At 45.4% G+C, this 26,079-nt stretch overlaps 2 protein-coding genes across 11 annotated transcripts; both read left to right on the top strand.

The window, feature by feature from the left end:
• Nucleotides 1-2,729: 2,729 nt before the first annotated feature.
• On the top strand, nucleotides 2,730-16,698 carry DMRTC2 (DMRT like family C2). Of its 8 annotated transcripts, none has more exons than XM_079985469.1 (9): nucleotides 2,730-2,834; nucleotides 4,213-4,453; nucleotides 5,506-5,672; nucleotides 7,137-7,234; nucleotides 7,958-8,132; nucleotides 9,837-9,954; nucleotides 12,277-12,352; nucleotides 13,627-14,623; nucleotides 16,070-16,698. In XM_079985469.1, exons 2-9 carry the CDS (start codon nucleotides 4,224-4,226, stop codon nucleotides 16,237-16,239), a joined length of 2,031 nt encoding a protein of 676 aa, XP_079841595.1. In that variant the 5' UTR covers nucleotides 2,730-2,834; nucleotides 4,213-4,223; the 3' UTR covers nucleotides 16,240-16,698. The 8 variants fall into 8 exon arrangements, with proteins under 8 accessions (XP_079841595.1, XP_079841591.1, XP_079841589.1 ...); XM_079985465.1 differs by lacking the exon at nucleotides 2,730-2,834 and adding an exon at nucleotides 2,841-3,140 and having other exon boundaries at nucleotides 7,958-8,123; XM_079985463.1 differs by lacking the exon at nucleotides 2,730-2,834 and adding an exon at nucleotides 2,841-3,140.
• Nucleotides 16,699-20,623: 3,925 nt separating this feature from the next.
• Nucleotides 20,624-26,079, top strand: PAFAH1B3 (platelet activating factor acetylhydrolase 1b catalytic subunit 3). 3 transcript variants are annotated; one of them, XM_079985734.1, is made up of 6 exons: nucleotides 20,624-20,827; nucleotides 21,594-21,689; nucleotides 23,657-23,746; nucleotides 23,847-23,963; nucleotides 25,111-25,233; nucleotides 25,447-26,079. In XM_079985734.1, the coding sequence occupies exons 2-6, from the start codon at nucleotides 21,609-21,611 to the stop codon at nucleotides 25,711-25,713; spliced, it is 678 nt and encodes a 225-aa protein (XP_079841860.1). In that variant the 5' UTR covers nucleotides 20,624-20,827; nucleotides 21,594-21,608; the 3' UTR covers nucleotides 25,714-26,079. The 3 variants fall into 3 exon arrangements, with proteins under 3 accessions (XP_079841860.1, XP_079841859.1, XP_079841861.1); XM_079985733.1 differs by lacking the exon at nucleotides 20,624-20,827 and adding an exon at nucleotides 20,847-20,979; XM_079985735.1 differs by lacking the exon at nucleotides 20,624-20,827 and adding an exon at nucleotides 21,042-21,500.

Below are 26,079 nucleotides of genomic sequence, written 5' to 3'. Positions count from 1 at the left end.
GGAGCAATGGTCTCATTATGAGGCATCTAATCATAAGCCTGCATTTTTATTAAAGCTTATATGTTTAATCAGGGCCTGTATCTTAAAAGACCAGTCTTAGAAGACCAGTTGCCTAAAAACCTTGACAAGATATTTTTACTCCTAGACAAGGGGCCCCCCTGATTTATAGCAGAAAACAATTCTCAAAGTCGTAAAAAGGGAATTACAGGCTGACAGCCAAGGTTACACTGACCCTACAAATTAAGGGTGGATAAATAGTAAAATGAGCCATATCTTCTTCCTAAGGTTAAGAAGGTAAAGAGCAGTGAAAAAGCATCTAGCTGGCAGAAACAGAACATTTTCTGGGAAATCTTTTCTAAAGCTGTTTGTTTCTTAAACTAAGATCCTTTTAAGATTTCTTTTCCTTTTAAAAGGTTATTTATGTATTAAATATATTAGTTTAAATATAATTATGCAAAGGATTTAAGAAATGCTAGATTCTTATTTCATATAGTTGGAAGAGATCACAGGGGCCATCAGCCATCAGCCCCCCCCCCCTTGCCAGACAGGAGACGCCATCGAGCACTCCTGATATATGGTTGTCAGGCCTTTTGTTTAGAAACCTTCAAATGAAGGAGATCTCTCAATGTTGATGTGAACTCAATCCTTGACATGCATAAGATAAAAATTCAAGATTAATTATCTGTTTTGGAAGGCAATAGGGCAAGGAGGGCAAGAGGTGAGCTGGTAATTAAGATTCCTTGTTGAGACACATGTAAGATATATTACTACTTATTTGTCATTTATAGATAGAAGAATATATAGCTTTTTGATTTCCATAAAAGGGCAAGAAGGAAATGGGTGTATCTTTTGTGATTGGCTCTAGCAAACAGCCAATAGGAATTTCAACCAGGCTGATTGGACAGAGGCAGCCACAGGAGGAGCAAGGGGGCTGGATTAAGGAAATATAAGTGCTGGCCAGAATGGCAAGAGGCCAGGCCAGAGCTTGGTAACCATATACCACTGTGCCTCATATTTATTTGTCTGACAAATAAATTACTATTTTAATTTCTCTATTGCTGCGTTGAATATTTCATTCCAGCTAAGCGTTAACCACAAGCAGGGTGCTACAATTAGATAGTAAAATTCATGTTAAATTGCTGTTTTAGGGGTTGTTTTTTAAAAGTCTGGAATGGATTAATCCATTTTGCATTAGTTTCTGTTGGAAAGCACACCTTGGTTTTGGAACGCTTTGGTTTTGGAACAGACTTTTGGAACGGATTAAGTTTGAGAATCAAGGTACCACTGTAAAAGTGGTAACATGCCCCCCCCCCACATTCAGCCTTAGTGGAGGTGACTGCGCTGAACCTATTTACTGCAGTAAATAAACTTTGGGACTCCTTCTTCAACCCGACTCACGAGTAATTAATGGTACTAGTGAGACAGCAGATTTGCCCTGCAACAGTATGACTAATATATTATCAACTAGCCCCTAAGTCTCTTTGCAGCTCCCATTGCCCTTTCAGTGGAATAGCTTGAAATCGGAATTAACAGCCTGCATTTCTGTGACTCGCCTCCTCTGTAGCTAGCAAGGAAATGTATAATTCTTGGTGGGCTATTTTAATAACATTGCAGGCTAGTAACTTGTGTGGATTTATTTACAAGCTTGCATTTTTATTCCATGTCCCTCTTTCATATCTGTCAATCTCAAGACAGTGTCCGCACCCCCACATATTATATTCACAGCAGTCTTGTATATAAATATAAATGGATGGTTTATTTTGGTAGCTAACTGACAGGCAAAAAAAGAAGTTGCAAATGTGATTGGAACAATGTTGGAGAAATCCTGGTCAGTATTTTAAATTTTGGTTTTAGCTCTATCATGTTACCGGAAAATCCGAGGACAATCACAATAAAAAAAAAATTGGTTGATAGACCTGATGAAAGTAAATAAGTAAATAAAATAAATAACAAGAGCAGAGTACATTGAAATCCCGTCAGCCATGAAGCACGCTGGGTGACCTAAAATGGGTGAAGAGAAAAAGATGAATAGCACGCTGACCTCTTTGAAGGGAAGATGGAACATAAATGCAGCGACAATTCAGTTTGGGATGCCCTTTATTTTGCAGCACAACAGTGCACAAATCCCAGCTACTGATTCAAGCTGCATTTAATTTAACAAGCTAACAAGCCAAAAAATAAAAATTCATAACTTTGTTTCAAAAAGCTTCACGTAAAGAAGCGAGGAATGGGGAATAGTTTCAGACTCCTATCACACTGGGGAAAAGAGGCCTTTGGGTGGCTGATGCACTTTTAAAAACCATCATTATTGGCGTTGGGTTTTTCATTTTTGTTGTAATGGCCTTTCACCCATATTAGGGGTGAGGGAAATTCCATCCAAGTCAAGACAAGCCAGGTTTAGCTGAGGGGCTCGATCCCTTTCGTGGATCTCTTGCTCATTCTATCTTATCTATATATGTACAGTATACTCTTCATTACTCATTGGTGCAGGCCAAACCACCCAAAATTTTGGAGGGAACCAGAGCATTCTGTGGGCACTGTATTTTCCACTGATCTGCCCCGAGCATATTATTCTGCTTTTTAAGGCATCCCTTTGCCAACTTTTTTCACCAGCACTGTTTTTCAAAACAAAGTGATTCTCCCCTTCTCCCCCTATGTCCCCCACAATGGTTCAGCCCAACTGTGGCTCGCTTCTTCCCCCTCAATAGTTTGAGCGGACTTCTCCTAACTACCACCCCACACCGCTCGAGCCCGAGACGCTCTCGTCGCTCATTGGCTCTCTCTTTTTTTGCAGTTGGGAGCGAAGAGCGACAGTTTAGCAGAAAGCACTCAAAGTAGCAACCTGGCGAAGCGCGGGGGCGAACGAATGATTTTTGTCTGGTCACGGAGGCTAAGGGAGTAATAAAAGGCCACTCTTCATTGGCTCGCCGTCCAAACAGCGAATGATAGGAATGCTGTGATTGGTTGTTTGACGTTGGAGTTAAAGGGGGTGCTCTAGGAACCGTTTTATGTGCATGAATGCTTGCTTGCCTTTTATAGCGTTCTGAAATACTCTTCAGTTCTCCTTTTCTTTTTGTCACGCCGATCCACAAAAGTATCCCGTAGCCAATATATATATATATCTGTTTCAAAGTGACATGGTAATGCTATAAAAATGTTGCCTCAGAACCTTAATTAGCCTTCGGAAATAAAATCTGCATTCTCCTCACCCGACAATTTTTTCATAGTATTGACACACCTTCATTGTGAGGGCATCACTAGCAACCATCCCAAAGGATCCTGTCATCCTGTCAAAAACAAGATGGTGTCACTGTTGCCTGTAGTCACACTCAGTTACTTAACTTTGCTATCTAGTGACACAATTCCCTTGTAAACCCACAGTGTCCTGACTTTCACACAACTGTTGTGCCTTAACTTCACCTCATTTGGACACCGTGCATTAAGTGCCCTTCCAATACTTCCCCAACAGCAACCTGGCTTCAAACACAGCCCAGCGTTTTAAAATTAGGTCATGTTTCTGTAATTCCATGGCATGAGTCCCTCTCGGTCATGTCAAGATTATAGCAGCACATAATAAGGCTACACTACAAGTGTCTATTTCATATTTCTCCAGAAGCAAATGTTGGTAATTTGGGTGGTCCAGGTGACAGTAACCAGAGCAGGCCTTCGCATGAAGGGGTTGTTTTGTGCATCAAATTCCAGATGGGTTACCATTTTCCTGCCTCTAATCTCCATCTCTGTGGCTGCAATCCAAAATATACTTACTTGAAAGTGAATCCCCTAGAAAAAAGGCAAGGCTCACTTCCAAGTATGGACTGGGATGTGCTTGTCATTTAAAAAAAAAAAAAATCAGCCAATTGCCTTAGGGTCATTTTCAATTTTCATACTGGGAGCAAAAACGTCAAAGGCCAGCCCAGGCAATCACACTTTTGACCTCACCCATTTATTACCCTCTGTTTGGGTAATCCTGATCCACCAGCAGCAGCGTGCAACTATCTAAAATGGGAAAGATGCCATTTTAGAGGCAAAGAAAATGTATCTTTTCAGGCATATTGCAAGATTGAGACGGGAGGGTATACATTTGAAGTGGTCAAGGAGTGCATTGGGAATCCTCAAAGCTGGTTCTAGTTAACAGGCAGGATGGGCGGCTCCGTTTGGATCGAAGAAATGGCTTCACATTCCGAGACATGATGTTTCTCCCCTGCCTTTCAGGTTCCCACACCATGGGAGACAATGAGGATCCTGACGCTGCAGCAGCACCAAACATGCAGTGCTCCCCCTCAGACTCCACCACAGACGACAGCAGCACCCAAGATGATTATGTGCTCCCCGCCATCGTACGCTCTCCAACCTGTGCCCGCTGCCGCAATCATGGCATCCGAGTCCCACTGAAAGGCCACAAGAACACTTGCCAGTTCCAGGGGTGCCAGTGTGAAAAATGTATCCTGATCCTGTACGTCTGGTGGGAAAGCAAGATGGAAGTGGGTCTGGCCCCAGACATTGTGCGGATTTGTGTTGAACGTAGCACAGTGCTGGTCTCAGTAGGTGGCACTGTTCCCTTATGAATAAGGCCTTCGTCATATTAAGCTGCAAGTACTACCTCTCCCCTTTGTGCTTTGCTAGCTCCACGGCAAGCCCATTAATACTTGCAATGATGTATGGCACAATGTTTTTCTGTTTAAAGTCCACTCCTTGCAGCTTCTTGCTCGGTATCCTAAAGGAAGAATCTGTATGCAAATGTGCATGGATGGCTTAGAAAACTGGAAAAAGGCAATCTTGGGAGGGTATGACTAGAGAACCAGGAAGGTTAAATATGCATCTGAAACTCCAAAGCAGGGCAGGCCAACTTTTCATACCAAGTAGGCCGCAAGAGTCCTTCAACATGGAACCAGCAGGCTACATACACTGCCTTGTCCATAGCTGTCAACCTTCCCTTTTTTTTTGCGGGAAATTCCCTTATTCCAGCGCTGCTTCCCGGATTGTTAGATATCCTGTAGACTGTCCCTGGGACAGGTGAGGCTGCTGATCCCTTATTTTCAAATCTGAAAGTTGACAGCTATGGCCTTGTCACGTGGGAGGAGGAATGCAAGGCCAAAACTTGATGCTCCCACCCCAAACCTTTGCACTGCCTTTCCAAAGCCGACTAGCGAGACGCCATGCTTTGCGAAGGAGGAGCTAGACTCCGGCAGGGTTCTAGATCCCTCTCACTTCCTTCCCAAAGCTGAGGAAGCACTAACTAGGCTTTGAGAAGGAGGCGGTAGGACCTTAGGACCTTAGCCCTCACACCTTCTTGCCAAAGCCTAGCCCAGGAGTGGGGGGCATCAAATGTTGCCAAGGGCTGCAAAAAAGGCCTCAAAGGCCATGTGTTGGACCACCCTGCTCCAAAGGGAGAAAAGCAGGTTTTGTTACATCGTAGGGAAAAGGCCAAGAACTCTTTGCTTGTGTGTGATTTGTATTTGCCCACTCTACCACTTTATTTATTTATTTAATGGTTTCTCCTCCCAGGCAGAGACGCCGGGTCATGGCTGCCCAGGTGGCCTTGCGCAGGCAGCAGGAGATGGAGCTGAGGAAGCTGACCAGTGGTTTGCTGCAGCTTCAGGACAGCCCCACATCAAGCTCTCTCCACCCGGCCAAACTACCAAAAGGGATCAAACCTTGCAGGGGAGACATAGGTAAGCTGCTATGAGAACAAGAAAACATGGGACATTGAATTACTTTTATATAAATTAAATTTTAAAAAAATGCAAAGGATTGAACTGTACTCCTCATTGATCCAAATTTGCTTCCAGTGTTTAGTATTATAGCATTTAGCATTAATTATATATACAATCCCATCAGTTTATATGGGAACAACTGACTTTCTCTCGCCTCTGAGTTCTAAAACAAAAGAACACCATCAGAGAAAAAGGCGGGGTATAAATACATATATAACAATAATAACACAGGCTGCCAAACATAGGGGAACAGAAAATATATGTCCGATGTGAATGGCTGCAATGAAATAAATGAGGATTTGTGCTGGCAAGGAATGATTTTTGCAAATTCGGCTCCATGAGCTCTTGCAAACAGATGCTTTGAACTTTGATGGAAAAGCTGATTAGGCGTACACACAAAAATTAACAAGTGGGAAGAGTTAAGTGTGTTCTCTCCACAGTTTTTCATGCTCCAAAATTCTCCTGAAACTGAATTTCTCCCCCCCCCAAAAAAAAAAACAACCTCTGGGGTGGTTGTTAAAATGTGTATGTAGTTTTGTCCTTAGGGTCAGGGACTCAGGGACTGCTGCAAGTCCAGCAACCTTTGGCTCCTTCTCTCCTTGAAAAAATCCATTCAGGCTGGTATTTAGAAGCATTCTGTGCCTGGGTTTGCTTTTTTAATTCTTCCCATTTCCTTTTTTCTTTTGTTTGTCATGTCTTTTAGGTTGTAAGACTGTGGGCAGAGACTGTTGCACTACTGACATTTGTAAGCCAGCTCTAGGAATCTTTTTTCGCTGAAGACTGAGTAAAAATGTCTAAAATAAATAAATACCATATCATAGGAGATAAATTGGCTGCTTGTCAGATTTTAAGTAACAAATACACTTATTTATTTTAAGTATTTTTTACTCCATTATTTTTCACTGAAAAGGCTCCTTGAGCCTCTTACTAACAATTTTTGTAAGACAGTCCTTGTCCTCAAGCTTACAATCTAAATGTTGTGGCAAACAAGGGGAAAGCGGGAAGGCATCAGTTCTTAAAGTTTCAGTTCTTAAACAACCAACTTCAGATAATCTGATGGAATAGTGCTGCTAGGGGACAGCTCAGGGAGGGTTGTAGGTGTTAGTCTCTCATCAGAGCAGACCTGTGAGGGGGATGCAGCCGGGTACACTTGCCCCAGACCTTGGAAGGCTAAGATGGCCAGGGTGCCCTGCCAGGGGCCTGCTGGACCTATGCTGTCATGCCAAGAACAAGCCTCAGGCCCTGGGTCTCAGACAAGCTCTGCACAGACCTGCAGCAGAGTCAATGAAATAGCCCTGCTTCCCTTTGCTGTGCAGCATGACAGACACCAAATGAACTACCATTACATGACTTTTTCAAAATTCAGGCAAGATTCCAGTTCACAGCTAGTGACCCACAAGCTTCTTCTCTTTTGTTGTACAGGCAGGAAAGAGAATGAAGAACCCTTGAAAGATTCAGAGGATGGACTCAGAGGAGTTCCTGGACTCCTACGAAGACAAAGGCGGAGAGCAGCCAGGAAGGTGAGGAAAAGGGACTAGATCACTTATCTTGTCTCCTTATTTGATGGGGTTATTTTAACAGTAGATTGTGGTTGGCACTTGCAGAAAGAGATTTCCGGTCTTCTCTTTATACTGGCAACAATATGCCTTTTTCGAAGCTAAACTCAGCTTTGTTGTCATAGAGTTGTTAGCAAAATGGCCAGGAAATGAGAAATGAAATAAAGCTGGAAGCCTTGAAATGTAGATGTCTTGATATCATCAAATTAAACATAAAGTAGCCAGCCTCATATACGTTTGCCAGCATAACACTGGAGTCACTATTAGCACTTAGGGGTGTTTTATTTTTGGTAAGGGCTGCTTCCCCTTATATATCTAACCTGAGCCTGTGGAACTCCTTGCAACAGTAGGCTTGGCAGGCGTGGGCAGTGCCAGACAGTGGAAAGGTGATCTCCCTGGCAAAATGCTCTGGAATCTAGGTGTAGCCTGTGATGCCTCCCTTTGTTTCCTTCACTCCTTTAAGATCTAGGAGACTTGACTGATTCTCTGGCTATAACCTCACAGAGAATGTCCCCTATCATGCTATCAGCATTTCCCAAAGTTAATTAATATATTTCGTGTCAATTAATGATTTGAGCAAAAACTTTTTTAAAAATTGCTTCTTTTATTTGATGAAATAATTTGTATGATGTTTGCAATACAGTATTTATAAGCTGTATTTGCATTGCATTGTGCATTGTTCTCTAGGAATGTTCTTGGTTGCCTCTCCCTCACTGCTCTAAAGTGACAGAACTGCCGTGGGCCCTTAGAGGACATCAACCACCTCATACTGCTTGGTTCCCACCTCCGCTTCCTATGCCCCCTGCACCCTTCTGCCCGTTCTTGCCTCAGGAACATTCTTTTCAATTTCAAGGTATGTTAGGTGGGTGACCAATTTCTCTAGTAATAAATCTGGTGTAATCTATTTATTTATTTTGTTGCATTTAGTAGTCCGCTCTTCATTGAACATTTTCAGTCATAGAGCAGGCAACAACTAATAAAATTAAACAAAGTAAAAACAACAGCATACAAAAATTACAGAAAAAACCTCGACAACAATTCTGTCACAAGGAAAAAAAGCAAAACTACAAAAACCAAATACTGTGGTAAATAACAAACACATTTTAGACAAACAACAGTCTTAGAAAGAGTTTCTGCTCCCTGTTTCACATATAGAAGCCCACTCACTCGCCCTCTGTCTCTCATATAAACAGGACCCCACTCTGAGCCAACAGACCCTCACCCTGTCAGGGGTTCAGGAGCAGAAGCACAGGGAAGAGGGGAGATGGAGAGCGAAGGGGAAGAATCTGAGGGCAGCGTAGGAGAAGATGACAGTGGCCCGAGAGATTCCATGAGCCTCTCCAGCGAATCGGAAGATTCACAGAAGGGGGCGCCAGTGGCCAGGGCAAGGGGATTCCCAAGGGGGACACTCCAGGAGCAAGGGACCAGCAGGGACTCCCAGAGTAGCAGCTGGAATTCAGGACCAGCTTCCCCACCAGAGCATAGTGGGGGGGAAGAGTCCCAGGTATCGAGGGCCGAGGATTCCACACCAGGGAGTGAAGATAAGTCAGGGCTGGCCACGCCTCCATCGGAGAGCCAGACAACGGAGGGGAGGTCAGATCCGGGCAGTATCCCGGAAGAGGGAAGCAGTGACAGAAGCAGTGTGACGGTCAGGAGGAACGTCACTGGGTTGGCGCGAGAGGCAAGTTCAAATGTACAGGAGCGCGGGACAGCAGAGAATGAGGATTGGGAACCGGGTCCTAAAGCCCGCCGGAGACAGGGGGAGGAGTCAGCCGACTCAGCGTCGGAAGAGTCCAGAAAGGGGAAAGCCCCGGCGGGCAGGAGGACCCAGAGGAGGAGAGAACAACGGAAAAGGTGGAGCAGGGCTAGGATCTTAAACTGGTGTCAGAGGGGAGGAGATTCAGACGGGACTTCGCCGGTCTAGGGTTTAAGACGTAGAGCTGCGCGCTGCGGCTTTGGAATGGAAGTTGAACTTCAATAAAGACTTTTGTACATAACGACGATCGGGCGTTGGTCCTCTGTGAGCTGGGACCTAGGGGCAGCTCTGACAGGTGGCTAATATTTTAGTTGCATGTACCGTAATTAAGAAAACCTACATGATCATAGCACATGCTTCGAAAGATATACTGCACTTCTTATACTATAATAGCAGCAATTATATAAGAACTTAATGTAACCTTCCAGCGTCCTGGTGTTCTTTGAAACAGTCCTGAGGAACGAGGTGTTGCTTCGGAAAGGCTGGCCCTAGTTCTGGTTTCTTATACAGTGGTACCTTGGGTTACAGACGCTTCAGGTTACAGATGCTTCAGGTTACAGACTCCGCTAACCCAGAAATAGGACCTCGAGTTAAGAACTTTGCTTCAGGATGAGAACAGAAATCGTGCAGCGGCGGCAGCGGGAGGCCCCATTAGCTAAAGTGGTGCTTCAGGTTAAGAACAGTTTCAGGTTAAGAACGGACCTCCAGAACAAATTAAGTTCTTAACCCAAGGTACCACTGTATTGTAAACACCATGTTGGCCTCTGTATTCAGGATCTGATCACTGAGCTTGTTTTCCACCCCATGCAGGTTGTGATGGTAATGAAGCATTGTACATGCCAGATAGTTACATGACAGCTCCAGGACAGATGTTTCACCAGACCCCTGGCACGTCCTGGTGCTTACCTTCACCTGCCAATCTGCCCAGGTATTTTGTGTATGGCGTTCCAGCATCGGGAATATTTAAAGCTAAGTAACGGTCTGTGACTGAAAATTTAAAAACATGAATATGCCTCTATAACTGCTAATCAACCAGGAAGACTTAACTGTGGGTGACTTGAAATCTTTGGTCATTATAGTTGTAAAAACTATAATATAGGTCAGTATGAATATTTCCATATGCAAAATAAATTCAATGACTGCTTATTTTGCATATGAGAACACATTTCTGGTGAAAATAAGGGAATCCTATCACAATGATAAGAAGAAGTCCTTGCAGAGTTATATAGTAAAAAGAATGTGGAGATTCACTAGAGTTGCTAGATCTTTAAAGAGGTGGCCCTGGCCATATCACATTCCCAAGCATAACATGTTGGATGAGGACTGTAAAAAGTAACATAGCTCCAGAGTAAGTTTGAACTTTTGAGCTGGCAACTCTACCACCTGTCCACTCACATTTTGCCCACACTATATGATGAAATATTTGCTCTCTGTGAAATATTTTCTTGTCCAACATGTTTATGCACATGGCAGTTGTGTAAACACCCTAAGGAAAGTCTGGCAGCTGTAATGTTCTGTCTCCCTGCTCTGCTGAGGATTCAAAAACAAGAAGCCAGGACAAGACAGAGAGCAAATAGTTGGTAATAGTACCTCTGGGTATTAATCACATGGTTGATTTAGCCATCAGGTAGTGCCTCCCACATGTGGGAATGAACATGCCTTTTGGCTACGATCCTAAGTGCACTTAGCATAAATGTTCAATTAATGTCAATAGGACTGACTTCTGCCACAATGTTTACAGTATCAGGGTGTATATTAGCTCACTAATCCCAAGAAAGGGCTAATCCAGCTAATGTCAGGGGTGTTGAGGAATAAGTCTCACTAGACACAATGCCCATGATTTAAGATGGGTTATTTATTAAATGATCTACTTCTCTGTGTAACTTACATTGTAAGTAGAAGGTAAAGTTACTAAAGTAATTACAGTGAAGTCAAAGGGAAGTATAAAAGGTAGAGTTTGCTATAGAAATTTATAAGAAATAAAGCAGATAAGCTGATGACCCTTTTGGCCAACTTCTGTTGCTGAAGGAAATAGTCAAACTTTGCAGTTACACAGAAGTCTTAATCTAGAGCAGGAGTGGGGAACTTCAGACTCAGGGGCTGAATGTGCCCCTCAGAACTCTCCCCAAGCAACACACCTCAATAGCCCTGTTCTGCACCCAAGATTTTTTGCCTGGTTGGAATACGTTCTTGAAGTGTGGTGATGTTCTTTCCTTGCCTGGATGGAGGGTGAAGAGGGGAAACCTCTGACTTTTGCTTGGCCTACAACAAAGAAAGCATCACATCCATTGCTCCACCCACTTTTGGGCATACATGCGGCCCCCAGATGGTTACTCACAAGGGAGTGAAACAAGGGGCTGAAAAACATTCCTATCCCTGATCAAGAAGAATCTAGAGGAAGCACAAAGTCACAGATATGAAGTAGATATAGCAAAGACAGTGCTGGAATAATTGTCTTGTTATGAGTGGAACCAGAGGGTGGTATATGCCTTTACTGCTAGAATAATGTATTTGCACAAATTATTTAAAGAACAATTTTAACAGTTCCATGTAACTTCAGGTCCTGTATAATGAATAAACAGAAATTGCTCCATGAAAGACATTACCTAATCTATTATTTATCTTTTATTCTCTGGCACTGGTACAGCAACAGCTGTCTATAAAGGTAAAGGTAAAGGTACCCCTGCCCGTACGGGCCAGTCTTGACAGACTCTGGGGTTGTGCGCCCATCTCACTTAAGAGGCCAGGGGCCAGCGCTGTCCGGAGACACTTCCGGGTCATGTGGCCAGCGTGACATCGCTGCTCTGGCCAGAGCCAGAGCCGCACACGGAAACGCCGTTTACCTTCCCGCTGGTAAGCGGTCCCTATTTATCTACTTGCACCCGGAGGTGCTTTCGAACTGCTAGGTTGGCAGGCGCTGGGACCGAGCAGCGGGCGCGCACCCCGCCGCAGGGATTCGAACCGCTGACCTTTCGATCGGCAAGCCCTAGGCGCTGAGGCTTTAACCCACAGCGCCACCAGCTGTCTATGCTAACAAACATTTACTGCAAACAGCAAGTTGTGGGTGGAAATGTAAATTGAACTTGGGAGAATGACAGCTGCAGAAGCCCCTCTTCCCCCTCAACAGTTTGTGGTTTAGCAAGGACAGAAGGCGAGTGGGAGACAAGCTGCCAGTAAGGAACTTTATAAACAGGATTGAATGTGCTCTCTGTCTTTCTCTCTCTCCCCCCTCCCATCCACCCTCTTCCAGCCGCATGGCCCTGAATCCCCTGAGTGGCAACATGGATTTCAGCAGACGTCCAAAGGCTGCACCTTTGGGAGGTCAGGTATTTTGGTCCTTGTGTCTTGCACAAAAATTGCCCGTGAGCTGGAATTATTACCTTCTCCCTCCTTCCTGAAAGATGGGAAGACACATTTCAGTGATCTTGCAGGAGGTAGGGAAGCTGGCAGTTGGAATTATTTAGTCTGCCCTGTTCTGTGGGAGGGTGAATACACACATGCCAATGTATGGTAAGGCTTCTCTCCTGATGTCTCTCCAGTTGGTGACTCACAGGTGTGTTAGCTTGTCACAGAGAAATGGAGAGTAGTTCAAGGTCTTGGAATGGGCAACCTCTTTACTAATAGTAGAACTCATGCTTCCCCTATAAGAGTCCCATGATCCATTTTGTAGGTGATTGCTTCTCTGCCGTAAGAAGGCCCCAACTTGCCAGGGCCTTATATTGGTAGAGGGCTTTCATGGGCTGGTCCAGTGGTTTAGTGGGAGAGGGTGAAAGTGGGACAGTCAGCCAGTCATGCTCTTTGGTCTAATGTTAAGTTATGAAATGCCATAGCTCTGGCTGCAAAAGAGGAACTGCGTTGGAAACAGTAAACATTATCCCTTGAAAAGTGAAACAACTCCTATTCCTTTCCAGCCCTTTAAATTGGACTAAGCAGAATGCACAGCTGGGGAGAACACGAGCAATGATTGGCAAGGCTAAACGATATCCATTCAATCAAAGAATTGTTATTTGGCACAGGCAATTGGTAAAATGACTAATAATTGGTCTATATTTCACTCTGTATACGTGGAAAGCAGCCAGAGTTGCATCTCCATTCTATTCTAATCGGAAACCTTTATTAAAATATTCCATGTTGCAAGTGCCCATACCACAAGCCAACCTGGGGCTAGATTAAAATTGAGGACCTACAACTGTCTTGCTGCGGAGGCCAGTTGTGTGTCATTCTTATTGCTGCTACCACTTTCCTTTTTTCTTCTTAACTCTGGTGAGGAAAAGGAATCCAGAGCTATGAGCTGGTTACCTGCATGGGTGAAGCTTCAGCTAGCACCTTCTCATCAGGGTAACACTTCATGCTTCTGATAAAGTGGACTGTAACCCACAAAAGCTTATACTATAATACAATGGTTAAGTCTTTTAATGTGTTGCAGGTCTCTTTGTTCTTTCCCACCAGCAAAGAAGGATGCAAGATTTACCCTGCTCTTATTCTGTTTCCCAAACTCTGCAAAAAGAACAAGCAGAATCTGTACATGAGACGTTCATTAATCTAGTTCATGTCTGTTTGTTAATTATGAGGTTAATAGTCTCTCCCCCTCTCTCTTCAGCCAACCTCTTCTGCTCATGTTTCGGTCTGGCCCACCAGGGGGTTTATCTTCTCCCCCCTTTCTGAACAACAGCTGCAGAAAGAGGCTGCTGAAGCCCTGATGGTGCTGAGAAATGCTCCCCAGCCAGGTCCCATTTTGGCCACTTCCAGTCTTCTGCCCCCTACCAGCTCTGCACCTGCTCTGTTGGCCTCATCAGCTTTCACACGCCCCTCAGCAACATTTCACAATCCTGGGGTGGCCAGTCCCTTCCAGCAGCATCCCTCATACTACATGCCTCCATGTGACATTCAGCCTGTAAAGGCTTCCAAGGACATAGCTTTGAAAGGAACCCAGCTGTCCCCAGAGTCAGTTAGTGCTCATGGAGAACAGGCCCCAGGGCCTCTTTTCCTTCCTTTACTCCATGGAAGTGCTCTTCCCCAGCAGTACAAAAATGTCCATCTATTCTCAATTGCTCCACCCCGGGCACCCCAAGTGGCTACTTCTGTAATGGTTTCCAGCATCCAAGCTGTCAAACCTAGCCTCAGAGGGACTTCCAGTGTCAGCCACCACCATTTTGTCCCAAACGTGGCAACCTACCACACAGCCTCAGGCTCCATGCCACATACCATCTGCATGCCACAAACTGTAGACAGTGGTTGGATTTCAGAGACAAATGTTGAAGTCCTTGCTCCATCCAGCTCCACTCACAGTGGCCCTCAAATTCTGCCCTTCTGTGTCCCACCAATGGATGTGTCTGTCACTTCAGTGCCCCTACAAACTGGCACCCCATGCACTCCATTTGGGATGGAACTGCACATGCTTCCTAGGCTATCACTGTTGAATCCTACCCCCTACATTATAGCTCAGGAAGGTTTCCCAGAGCCAGTTTCCCCCCCAGGGCAGAAATCACAACAATGCCATCAGCAGCAGAGCAAAGAAGGAAAGCATTCCAGCAAGGGACAGGAAGGAGAAGAACATGGCAGAAGCCACAATGCGCCAGGGAGCAAGGATCCAGAAGGTACACTATAGACAATGCAGCTGCAATCGATGCCAGAAGGACTAATACGTGTTATCAACTATTTTTGAAAACAGTGTCTCCAAAAGAGCAATGACATGTGCAGAAAGCACCCCTGTACCCAAAATATAACTGAGGTTTATATAAAGTAATATAGAGATTTTATTTTATTTTTCTCACACACAACACACTAGAACTTAATGAAAGTGATTGGCAATAGGATCAGGACTAACAACAAAAATACTTCACACTACACAATCAACATGGAATTGGCTGCAGAATGTTGTGATAGCCACTGGACTTAAAAAATAATAATTAGATAATTTTTTGCTGGAGGATAACAGTTATTATGATAATAATATTGGTAAACCTTTCAGGGCTGTTGTAAGGGTTAGTGAAAGAATGTATGCAAATATGTGCATTTGAGCTTTTAGAAAAACTCACTATACAAAACTGAAGTATTTTAAATTTTGGAAATGCCCTTCCATGATGCAGCACTGCTATCTGTAGCAATTTGTTTGCTTTCATAGGAATTTGCACAAAATGTTAAGCACATGTACAGACAGACATGGAATCTGGAATGAGGGGATCTTTACTTGTCTTTGTAGATATTAATGCTGGGTTCTTGGGTTGTTGTTTTTTAAAAAAGGATTTGATCTGTTGATGTATAGGAAAATTCCTACCGTTAGCAAGAACAGTCCTTGCAGAGAAATTGTTAAGAATGCATGCAAACTAGCTTCAGCAGGTTTCTCCTTTATCAGGAAACCTGATTTCATTGACCAAAACATACCTACACCCATATTGCTTTTCTCCTAAACTGAGAATCTTCTGCTGATCTTCCCGTATACAAGGAAGTACCAAGTGGCAGTGTCCATGGTGCAAATAAGAAACCTACGCTAGACATCTCATATAGTTTTGCTGGAATTCCTTTGTTTAAACACCATCACCTTTGTATCAAGAGGTTTCACAGGAGGTTATACAGCTGGGCTCCTCAGAACACAGACAGAAATATTCAAATCACTTATTCCGGATTAGTCGCATTGCAGTCAACTTGAGAATCATGGGATTTAAGGATCATGGTCATAATGATGTGCAGAGTACCCAGAGTGTCTGAGAGAAAGAATTCAAAAGGGGCAATTACGGTGTTGCCACTTAGGAGCTATTCATACAGGGCTTCTGCAGTTTGTCAACTTACTGCTTGTAGCTGACCTGGGTTCACACCAGATCAGGCAGAAGGCAATGCAATTCCAGTCATGTTACCTTCTAGCTGTCCTGGAACAAACCCAGGTCAGCCACATGGTATTTACAAATAGCAGGCTGACACCCTGCGGGAGGCCTGTCTGAATAGCTGTCACAAGATCAGTGTGATTGTTGTATAGGTAGGAATAGGGGAAGAAGCCATTGAGCTGCACTGTTAGAGATCTAACAGGGTTTCTCTGTTCTGTGTAGGTTCTACAGAAGCAGTGCCTGACTTCCTCGCATCTAAGCAAGCATGCAGCCAGTCTGTTCAGCAAGCCTCACCAAGCCAACAACAGCCGAGCCACCTCCACCAGGCCAACACCTCCCCCTCTGTTTCCCTAAGCATTGGCCAGATGGGCTCCATCTCGCTCCCCACCTAGGCTTCTGACAGTGGGAGGGTGTGTGCATATATAATACTCTGTGAAAAGAAGGGCTTCAGTTGGGTAAAGCCCTTCTCTCCCGATCTTTTAACAGGGCATGGTCAGGGGCACAGCCTCTGCATTTCTTTCCTTCAGATCCCCAGCTGAGTTATTGCAACCACTTTATTGTGGCAAGACAAAGTCAGCATCACTTAACACATTCAATTCATTTTTAACTAGTTCAGTGCCAGGCAACAGGCAGAGTTTTTGAAAGGGTTTTGAGAAAATGTTAGATTTTTAAATAGCATGTTGGAGTAGCTTTCTAACAAATAGCGTAAGCAGTTAATGTTCCTTCTTGAAGAAATGGGATATTGTAATGGATTTCTACCATTTAAAAATAAATCACACTGAAATGATTAATGAACAAGACATGTGTTACGTTCCCTACACGACTGCTGCCAATAAAATGTTGAGACACAACAGCAGTTGTTTTGGTTTTTATCCCCAGGCTGAAGTTTGAAAGATTTTTCACTTTGCTTTATCTAGTGCTATTTCAAGAAGGATTCAAGTTTTCTAAATTAGAGCTATACTGAAATTCTGCACTCAGAATATATTAATAGGGTTGTATTTGTAAGCTTATGTAGCATGTTGGTTTTTGAGGGTATGCAAGAACACCATGAGTGAAAACCACAAGGTAAGATGAGAAAACCATGTGTCACAGATAATTTCTCCTTTGCATGCTGAATTCTTTTACAAACACTTCTATACATTTTCAAATTTATACCCACAACAAGAACTGTAAGTATTTTTAAACAAAAAAGTTCTCAAACTTGTACCAGATGTGACGTGTACCAGATTCCCATATACATATTCCCATATACATATACAGTCACAGAGAGCCTCTGCAGCAAATATCAAGCAGATGTTAAAGTGAGGTTTGTTCTGCAGCAGTAGATCATAGTATGATCTCCCTCACCCCAAACTGGACTGTTCTGTTGTTCCATCTTTCTGCCGGAAAGGGGAGAAGGATGGATGTATTAGCGAGAGGAGGTGGGGCTGTGTTCTGTAGGTTCACACTTCTAGAACAGGCTTTCATTATCAGCTCTCCAAACCAACAGAGCCCACATCACAGTTTACCATAAGCAATAATTCCAGAAACAAGTAACTCAAAACCACCCCATTTATTTGTTTATTAGAAAGATGGGCATCCAGGCCTTCCAATGCATTCATATTGCACAGAGCAACTTAAAACAATTAAAATATAAGCCTTGGTTATTAATGCAAGATAAGCAGAAACTTTCTATCTAAAATAGCTTAGAGACCTTTGAATTTCAGATACAGGGACAGCAACACTAATTTAAGTTCTACATGTGAGAACATCCTCAGAACATGCCTTCTCTACAAACAATGTCAGTGTTTTACCTCTTGAAGCTTGAACCTTGCAGACTATAGTTATGAGAAGAGGCTGAGAATTATCTGCTATTGTTCTCTAGACCCCTCAGAAGGCTGTGGGACTGTCCACCTAGTGTGTGGTACAGGCATGCCTACAGTGCCATGCCTTCAGGGCTGATCTGCAGCACTATTCCTTTCTATTGCTGTTCTGTTGAGATTCTCAGGAAAATGGGTCCCCTGTGTGGCTGAGAGAGAGAATGCAACAGCTTTCCACTGGTCAGTCCCTATTTGGATATAGGTAAAAAGTTAAAGGACCCCTAGACGGTTAAGTCCAGTTAAAGGCGACTATGGGGTTGCAGCGCTCTTCTTGCTTTCAGGCCGAGGGAGACAGTATTTATTCACAGACTGCTTTCCGGGTCATGTGGCCAGCATGACTAAACCACTTCTGGCACAGCGGAACACCATGACGGAAACCAGAGCGCATGGAAACACCGTTTACCTTCCCACCACACCCGCCACAGTGGTACCTATTTATCTACTTGCACTGGCATGCTTTCGAACTACTGTAATAACACACAATGTTTCTTCACATGTGAATGTGAATATTCAAGTGCCACTCCAGGAGTGGCTGTACCACCATGGGGTGGACTAGGCCTCAATATACAAGCGCTGGAAAGTCCTTGGTTTAAAACTTGCATCAGCAAGGCCACTATTTCAGGCCAGCACAACTTTGTGAATCCTGGAGCTAAATGCAGTGCTTTATCAGCTGTATAATATGACCATGCAGGTGCTTGCAGCAAAAATAGGAGGTTCATTAACATGGTGGACAATATGTGGCCAATTGGCTGCATTCAGATTAATGTGTCACGCATTGTGCAGGCTTGGAGTATTTTTTCAGCCTCAGCACCTCATTCTGCAATCAGGTGATAATACTGATCCAGTATTGTTGTAGGTTGTTGTAGGGATGACTGTGTCAAAGTATTTAACACATTATCAACAGTCTGCTAAGTTATTATTTTCCACCACCACCATCCTGTGATTCTAAAATGAATGACCTGTGCTAACTTCTGAAGAATACAGTGGGCTTCCAAATGGTTGTGGGAATGCATTAAGCCAGGAATGCAGAACCTCTGGCTCTTCAAATGTTGGACTCCCAAATCCAGCCAGTCCCAGCTACTATAACTCAGGGAGTTACAGGCCAACAAAATATGGAGAACCAAATATCCCCCGGCTTTCTATTAGCTTGCTCTCTCCCATTCGCCCCAAAATAGAAAGTGTTGCCAATTTTATTTTTACCTGGCAGAGCTGCAATGCCTTTATTTCAATACGTGAATTTCTGCCAGACGTGCAGGAGCTAAGGCAGTGTGGGATACAGAGGCAGTAGCCTTATTCTCATGGTGCCTGCAGGGTGTGGTGAGAATTATATAAATCTAATTATGTACACTACCAAATAGGAAAACATTATACAAATATTGCTTCCAACTACTATCACACAAAAAAACCAATTTTGAGCACAAATGTTGTTGGATCTGATATTGAGTTTCAGATAATTCAGTTGGTTAGACCAGAGGTTTTCAACCTTTTTGAGTCCACGGCTCCCTTCTGCGGCACCCCTGCGGGGCTCAGGAGCCCCTTTATGTCACCCCTTGCCCTGCAGAACTGGCAGCCCCTCACCCCTTTTCAAACACACCTGTGGAGTGTTCTCTCAGCCTCCTCTCCTCTCTCCTTGGGAGTCCTCTGGGCAGCAGTTGCTCTCTCCCCCCCCCCAACTTTAAGCTGCCCACCCCCTGCTCTACCCCAAAGATAGGTGCCTTCTCCCACTGCCCCACAGGGGCCTGGGAAGCACCCTCTGGCCAGCCCCAGAGGCACCATTTGCCCTGAGGAGCCAAGGCTGCTGCAACAAACAGATGTGCAAGCCTTTGGGACGCAGAGACGGGAGAAGGCATCAGAGGAGGGAGAGATGAAAAGAGGTATGGAGGCCAGTGGTGCCCGTGGCACCACTGACCATTATTCAAGGCACCTTGGGGTGCCACGGCAGCACACTGGTTGAAAACTACAGTGGTACCTCAGGTTAAGTACTTAATTCGTTCCAGAGGTCCGTACTTAACCTGAAACTGTTCTTAACCTGAAGCACCACCTTAGCTAATGGGGCCTCCTGCTGCTGCTGCTGCGCCGCCGGAGCCCAATTTCTGTTCTTATCCTGAAGCAAAGTTCTTAACCTGAAGCACTATTTCTGGGTTAGCGGAGTCTGTAACCTGAAGCGTATGTAACCTAATGTACCACTGTACTGGGTTAGAGCATGATGCCAACAAAGGTCCGTATACAGTAGTTAAAGCTATGATTTTCCCAGTAGTGATGTATGGAAGTGAGAGCTGGACCATAAAGAAGGCTGATTGCCGAAGAATTGATGCTTTTGAATTATGGTGCTGGAGGAGACTCTTGAGAGTCCCATGGACTGCAAGAAGATCAAACCTCTCCATTCTGAAGGAAATCAGCCCTGAGTGCTCACTGGAAGGACAGATTGTGAAGCTGAGGCTCCAATACTTTGGCCACCTCATGAGAAGAGAAGACTCCCTGGAAAAGACCCTGATGTTGGGAAAGATGGAGGGCACAAGGAGAAGGGGATGACAGAGGACAAGTTGGTTGGACAGTGTTCTTGAAGCTACCAGTATGAGTTTGACCAAACTGCGGGAGGAAATGGAAGACAGGAGTGCCTGGCGTGCTCTGGTCCAGGGGGTCACGAAGAGTCGGACACGACTAAACAACAACAACAAGAGCATGATGCTGATACTGCCAAGCTTGCAGGTTTGATCCTGGACTAGATGAACCTCAGGGTCCCTTCCAGGTCTCCGATTCTGAAAATCCTGCCTGCACCAACTGCTGACGCCCATTGGCTATGCATGCATAAGGCGGCACCGAGGAAGCAGCAGCCGAGGGGAGATGCAGAGCACAGCCCGACCGGGGAAGGGAGGGTACCAGGAACAGCCGGAGGATGAATGGAACAGCGGTACCATTTCCTTCACGAGATGGGGGAGTGGCGAAGGAATGCATCCTCCTCCCCTCAAATGACGGGGTCAGATGGTTCCGCCGAGGCCGCACAAGCAACCGCTTCCAAGCGCGGAGCTAAGGCGGCTTGAGCGTCAAAGTCAGTCGGCGGCGAAAGGGGCTCCTCCCGCCGCTGAAGGGTTGGACCAACTGGCTTCTTTCCGATCAAGCCGTGAGTATTTCTCCCCTCCGTTTCAAATGGTACTGCCTGTATCAAGCGTAGAGCGGATAAGGTCAGAGCGAACCACTGCGCATGAGATGGGGGGGGAAATCGGGCAAACTCGCTTTTCCCTTCGCCTGAGGAAACCTAACTCCCGCTCGTCGGTAAGAGTGCTTTAAAAGGCAAGCAGGAACCTTGAGTTATTACATAACCTTGGGGGAGGTTCTGTGGGCAAACCGCGTTCCCTCCCCCCATTGTGCTTATTGGTATTTCCCACTCGCCTTGAGGGGGCATCTTTGGCTCTTGAGGATTGTACCACTATGCGCTACACAGAGGGGGAAGCAGTGGACAGAGCTATTGTATCCAAAGGGGAGCCTGCAGGAAAATTTTATGTCCTGCTTCCTAAGTATTTCCCTCACCACCACGCCCACAAAATAGAATTTTACCATCACGCTGCCTAGTGCTGTCTGCTTTGAAGCGGGAGGATCCCGAAAGAGAAAGACCAATGGCATAAGATCAATCCCCCTTTTTTTGAGAAATGGGACTGCCGATTCATAGTGAAGCCGATGAGAAAGGACTGAACCACTCACGCCGACGGGAGGGTCAGAGGGAAAGGCTTGCCCGCGTGCAATTAGCCTTCCTGGGCTGTGTGCTGTGTGCACAGTCCCCTCCCTTTCCTGGCTAGGTAGTGCAGTCCCCTGTGCAGGGCAGGTGGGGCGGGGACAGGGGTGGGGGGCTTTCATTGTGTGAGGTCTCATTCTTGCTCTCGCCTTCCCAGGAGCCACAAGGGACCATGAGTGACGGCGACAAGAACCCAGCCAGCACCCCGACCCCAGTCACTGATGTGCAAGGGGATGGGCGATGGATGTCCCTGGTGAGAGGCCCAGCTGGCTCAGTGGCCCATTGGGAGGATGGCGGGCTGTAGAGAACAAAGCAAGGGGAAGGGGGGTTGTGGGGGGGGGAGAGAATAGTTTTCCACCTTGGGAGGGTGCAGTTGCATTTTCCAGGGTTTTCGTTTGCACGTCTCCAAATGGTGGCAATCACAGTTATCAGCTTCGAAAGGCTTGCAAAAGATTTGTATTTTTAGGTTGAAACGCATGCACCCTCCCGCAAAAAAAGAAAGAAGCAGGTTACATGCAGCATTTAAAAAAACAACAGCAAAGCAAATGTATGATAAGGTGAAAAGCGGAGGGAACATCCTTATGAATGAACCACCTGTGAAACAGACAAAAGACTCCTGCCTCTCACTTGACCCAATGAGCTCTTTGAGTAGCCTTATTAGTTTTCATTGTCTCTGATCTTTTTGGTCCCTCAGTGCCCTTCCCTGGAGAAGGCCTTGGTCGTTCCTGCCTTTGCAGTTTTCATTTAGTATTTGCGACCCACTTTTTCTCCCAAAGTGGAAAACAACAAGGGAAACCCCCAATGACTTACAGTGGAGGCGATAGTGCATGGTGGTCCTCAGGCAGTGTACAGTTGCTTGTGTGCTCATTTCTTGTGTGCTAGGCCAGAATTGCCAATGTGCTAATCCTGAGAGGGATGCAGAATGGAGCCCCATCCCTGCAAAGGGTGCTGTTGTGGTGCAGAGCGATAAAACCACCTATTACCTCCTCAGTTGTAGGGCTTTCATTTAACCATTGACATGGGACCTATTTTTAATGTTTCAGGAGTGTAGGCCGTGTCAAGTCTATTGCAGCAAAACCAACAGAGCACCTTAAATATTAACACTTTTATTGTTGGAGATGCTTTTGCAGGCTAGGGCCAGGGCCTGCTTTTAATATTTCAACCTTGTATGTGCCCTCCTTTTCTCTTCTTTCTTCATAATCTCGGTAGTGGCACCCGCCCTGTGGAACGCCCTCCCACCAGATGTCAAAGAGAAAAACAACTACCAGACTTTTAGAAGACATCTGAAGGCAGCCCTGTTTAGGGAAGCTTTTAATGTTTAATAGACCATTGTAATATTTTGTTGGAAGCCGCCCAGAGTGGCTGGGGAAACCCAGCCAGATGGGCGGGGTATAAATAATAAATTATTATTATTATTATTATTATTATTATTATTATTATTATTATTATTACTACAAAAGAAAATGGTGCTGGTATCACCAGTGTGGCTCACCTGAAGCTGTAAAGGGAGGTGGGACCCACTCTTATACCACCCACTAATTGAAGGCCAAGAATGGAGTGTTGAGTTTGCATGGGATACATTTATGCCCCTGGGAAGGTTCCATTTCTAAGCCTAATTTCTCACCTTTGGCCTGGCTACCACCTCACACATTACGATGTGGAAAGTGCTTTATGAATGTTAGGTACCCCTTTTAGCCTCCTTTTCAGCTACTTCTTTCCCATCAGGGTGGACAATAACAGTGGAGTTTTTTCCATTTCTATGTCTTGGCATGTGAATATATGGCAGTTTTTTGTGTGGTAAGTGAACAGGAAATGGTTGGCAGTAACAATGCACAAAAGCTGCGTACGCAATATAACTTTAAGGTACATTCCAAGCACATTGCCCCCCCCCCCAAGAATTCTGGGCACTTTTCGTTTGTTAAGGGTTGCTGGGAATTGTAACACTGTGAGGGGTAAACGACATTGCCCAGAATTCTTTGAGAGGAGGAATGTGCTTCTAATGTGATTTGAAGAATTGGTGTGTGCGCAGCCTTAACGCTGCAGGGATTAAGGCAGCACTCCTGTGCAGAGTTAGGCATATTTCAAGACTATAGTGAGTCTCACCTGCATCTCATTTGAAAACTGGTCTGCATGCCTTGGTTGCTTCCTCTCTCCACCTAATGACATTCCTTTTTTTAGCTTTGTCTCTTGAAATTTGCCCTCTTTCTCCCCATAAAACAGCACCATCGCTTTATCGCTGATAGCAAAGACAAGGAACCCGAGGTTGTCTTCATTGGAGATTCTTTGGTGCAGCTGCTGCACCAGTTCGAGGTAAGGTGGCTCAGAAAGAAACTTGTAAGGGGCGAGATGGGTAAATGGAATTCTCTTTTAATGGTCTGACAGCTGATTTGCTTCCTCCCCCCCCCCCCAGATCTGGAGAGAGCTTTTCTCCCCTCTACACGCTCTCAACTTTGGCATTGGGGGCGATGCCACCCAGCATGTGCTCTGGCGCCTGCAGAATGGGGAGTTGCAGCACATCCGACCAAAGGTAATCTTTATGAAATAGTGCTATGCCAACTCAGACCATTGGTCCATCCGGCCCAGGACTGACTGATTGCCATTTCCCAAGATCTCAGAGGCATTGATCAGCAAGATCCTTTAAAAACTGGATTGAGGACTCTGCCCGTGATCCTAAAGCTTTTCCCGAGAGATGTCTCCTTATGGGAAGCATCCGAGGAGATTGGGTAGTGGCGGTACGGGAACATAGAGCAGGATGAGGAAGTAATTGCTGATCTTTAAGGAGAGTTAGGTTTGTTTCTAGTCTTCACCAAGAAAACCAGCAGGAAATCATACAGATTTTCATATTTTCTGCATAATTTATTCTGCCTCTAGGAAAGTGTGTGTGTGTGTGTGTGTGTGTGTGTGTGTGTGTGATATTGATTGATTGGCACTTTGGCATTTTTTTCGAAAGGACAAGTATCCAAAAACTCACAAGGGAGGACTGAAAGAAGAGATAGAGATAAACCCACAGTAGCCCTTCTTGCATAATCTCTATGCAAAAAATATTTAACTCAGTTTCTGTGACGCATGCATCATATGCCTATGTCTCTTTATTTTGCCTAATTCTGCTTTCACTAGTTAATCAGCCCTTGGGAAGAAGAAGAAAGCACTGGAAATACTGTTCAGACTACTTCTCCCGATTTGCTGAGATTATCTACACCTCGTAAAGCATATACTATAGCTGCTAGGCCTAAGGACTTGAAACAAGCTTTTAAAACATCAGCTAGGGGCTTCCATCCTTGCTCACCCATCCCACCCCAATGCTAACCCCATTCCCTTTGCACCTTGCCCCCCCCCCCAAAAAAACCCACTCCTTCACAGCTTGCCCCAATCGCCCCATCCCCATACTGTTTGTCACTGCCCTCACTGGTTAAGGGAGAGACTCCTCCCCCCCCCCCGCCTTTGTCCACCTTTGCTGAGAAAAAAGAGCCCAATTGTGGCTTTAAAAGCAGGATGGGGAACCTGTGGTTGATGGGAGTTGTAGTACAGAAACATTCCACCCCTGCAGGGAAGAATCTTCAACTACAGGAGAAAATGATTGTTCTAACCATGCGGGTGGCCTTCTTTAGGCCAGGACAGCAACCTCCTTTCCCCAAGAGAAACTTATTCTCCCCTCTCCCTCTTTTAACCTATAGATTGTGGTCGTCTGGGTGGGCACCAATAACCACGGCCACACTGCCGAGCAGGTGGCTGGTGGCATAGAAGCCATTGTGCGGGTCATCCATCAGCAGCAACCGCAGGCCCGCGTGGTGGTGTTGGTGAGTGCCGAGGGTGCCCGGGAGGGCTGCTTTGGTGGGAGGGATGAAGGTTTAAGGCAGCTACTGTTGGGCTACAACTCCCATCATCCCCAGCTAGCAGGACCGGTGGTCAGGGATGATGGGAATTGTAGTCCCAAAACAACCCCACATTCGGGAAACCCTGGCGTAAGGTCTGCACTGCTTTCTAATCGGCTCGTGTCTTCTCGGATGCAGGGCTTGCTGCCGCGGGGCAAGAACCCCAACCCCTTGCGGGAGAAGAACAGCAGAGTGAACGAACTGCTTGAGGCAAAGGTTCCGCTGCTGCCCAACGCCTCCTTCCTCAATGTTGACCCGGGCTTTGTGCATTCGGACGGGACCATAAGCCACCACGACATGTACGACTACCTCCACCTGACCCGCAACGGCTATGCCAGACTCTGTCCTGGCCTGCACCGGCTGCTGCTTTGCCTGCTGGGAGAATGCCACGCTCAAAGCCCTTGACCAAATGCTGTTGCCTGTGGCCAAGATGGAGCCACGCTGTGGCCTGGGTGGCTGCAAAGGGACACTTCCCCAGAAGTTAGAATGCTGTCTCTTCCGCCACCTCTCCTCCGGTCTTCAAGTGGGTGGGCAATAAATACAGCTTCCCTCCCAAGCTGTTACGTCTTCATCTACTTAGTATTCAGCACTGAATGCTGATTTCGCTCCCCCAAATCCCTTTCAGCATGTTAGTTCTGTAGATTGTTAAGTGATTGTGGGAGACTGTGGGGTTGGGGGGCCTGTTGGCCAACGTCTGCCAAAAACTTAAGTTGGGCACAGGCAAGTTGATGCAAACTTGCTTATGTTTACTTAATAAAAGTGGTGCACAAA

Source organism: Podarcis cretensis, assembly GCF_951804945.1.
Source record: "Podarcis cretensis genome assembly, chromosome: 8".
Lineage (NCBI taxonomy): Eukaryota > Metazoa > Chordata > Lepidosauria > Squamata > Lacertidae > Podarcis > Podarcis cretensis.
The sequence above is the reverse complement of the archived record's forward strand: the minus strand, read 5'-3'. Positions and strand labels throughout refer to the sequence as shown.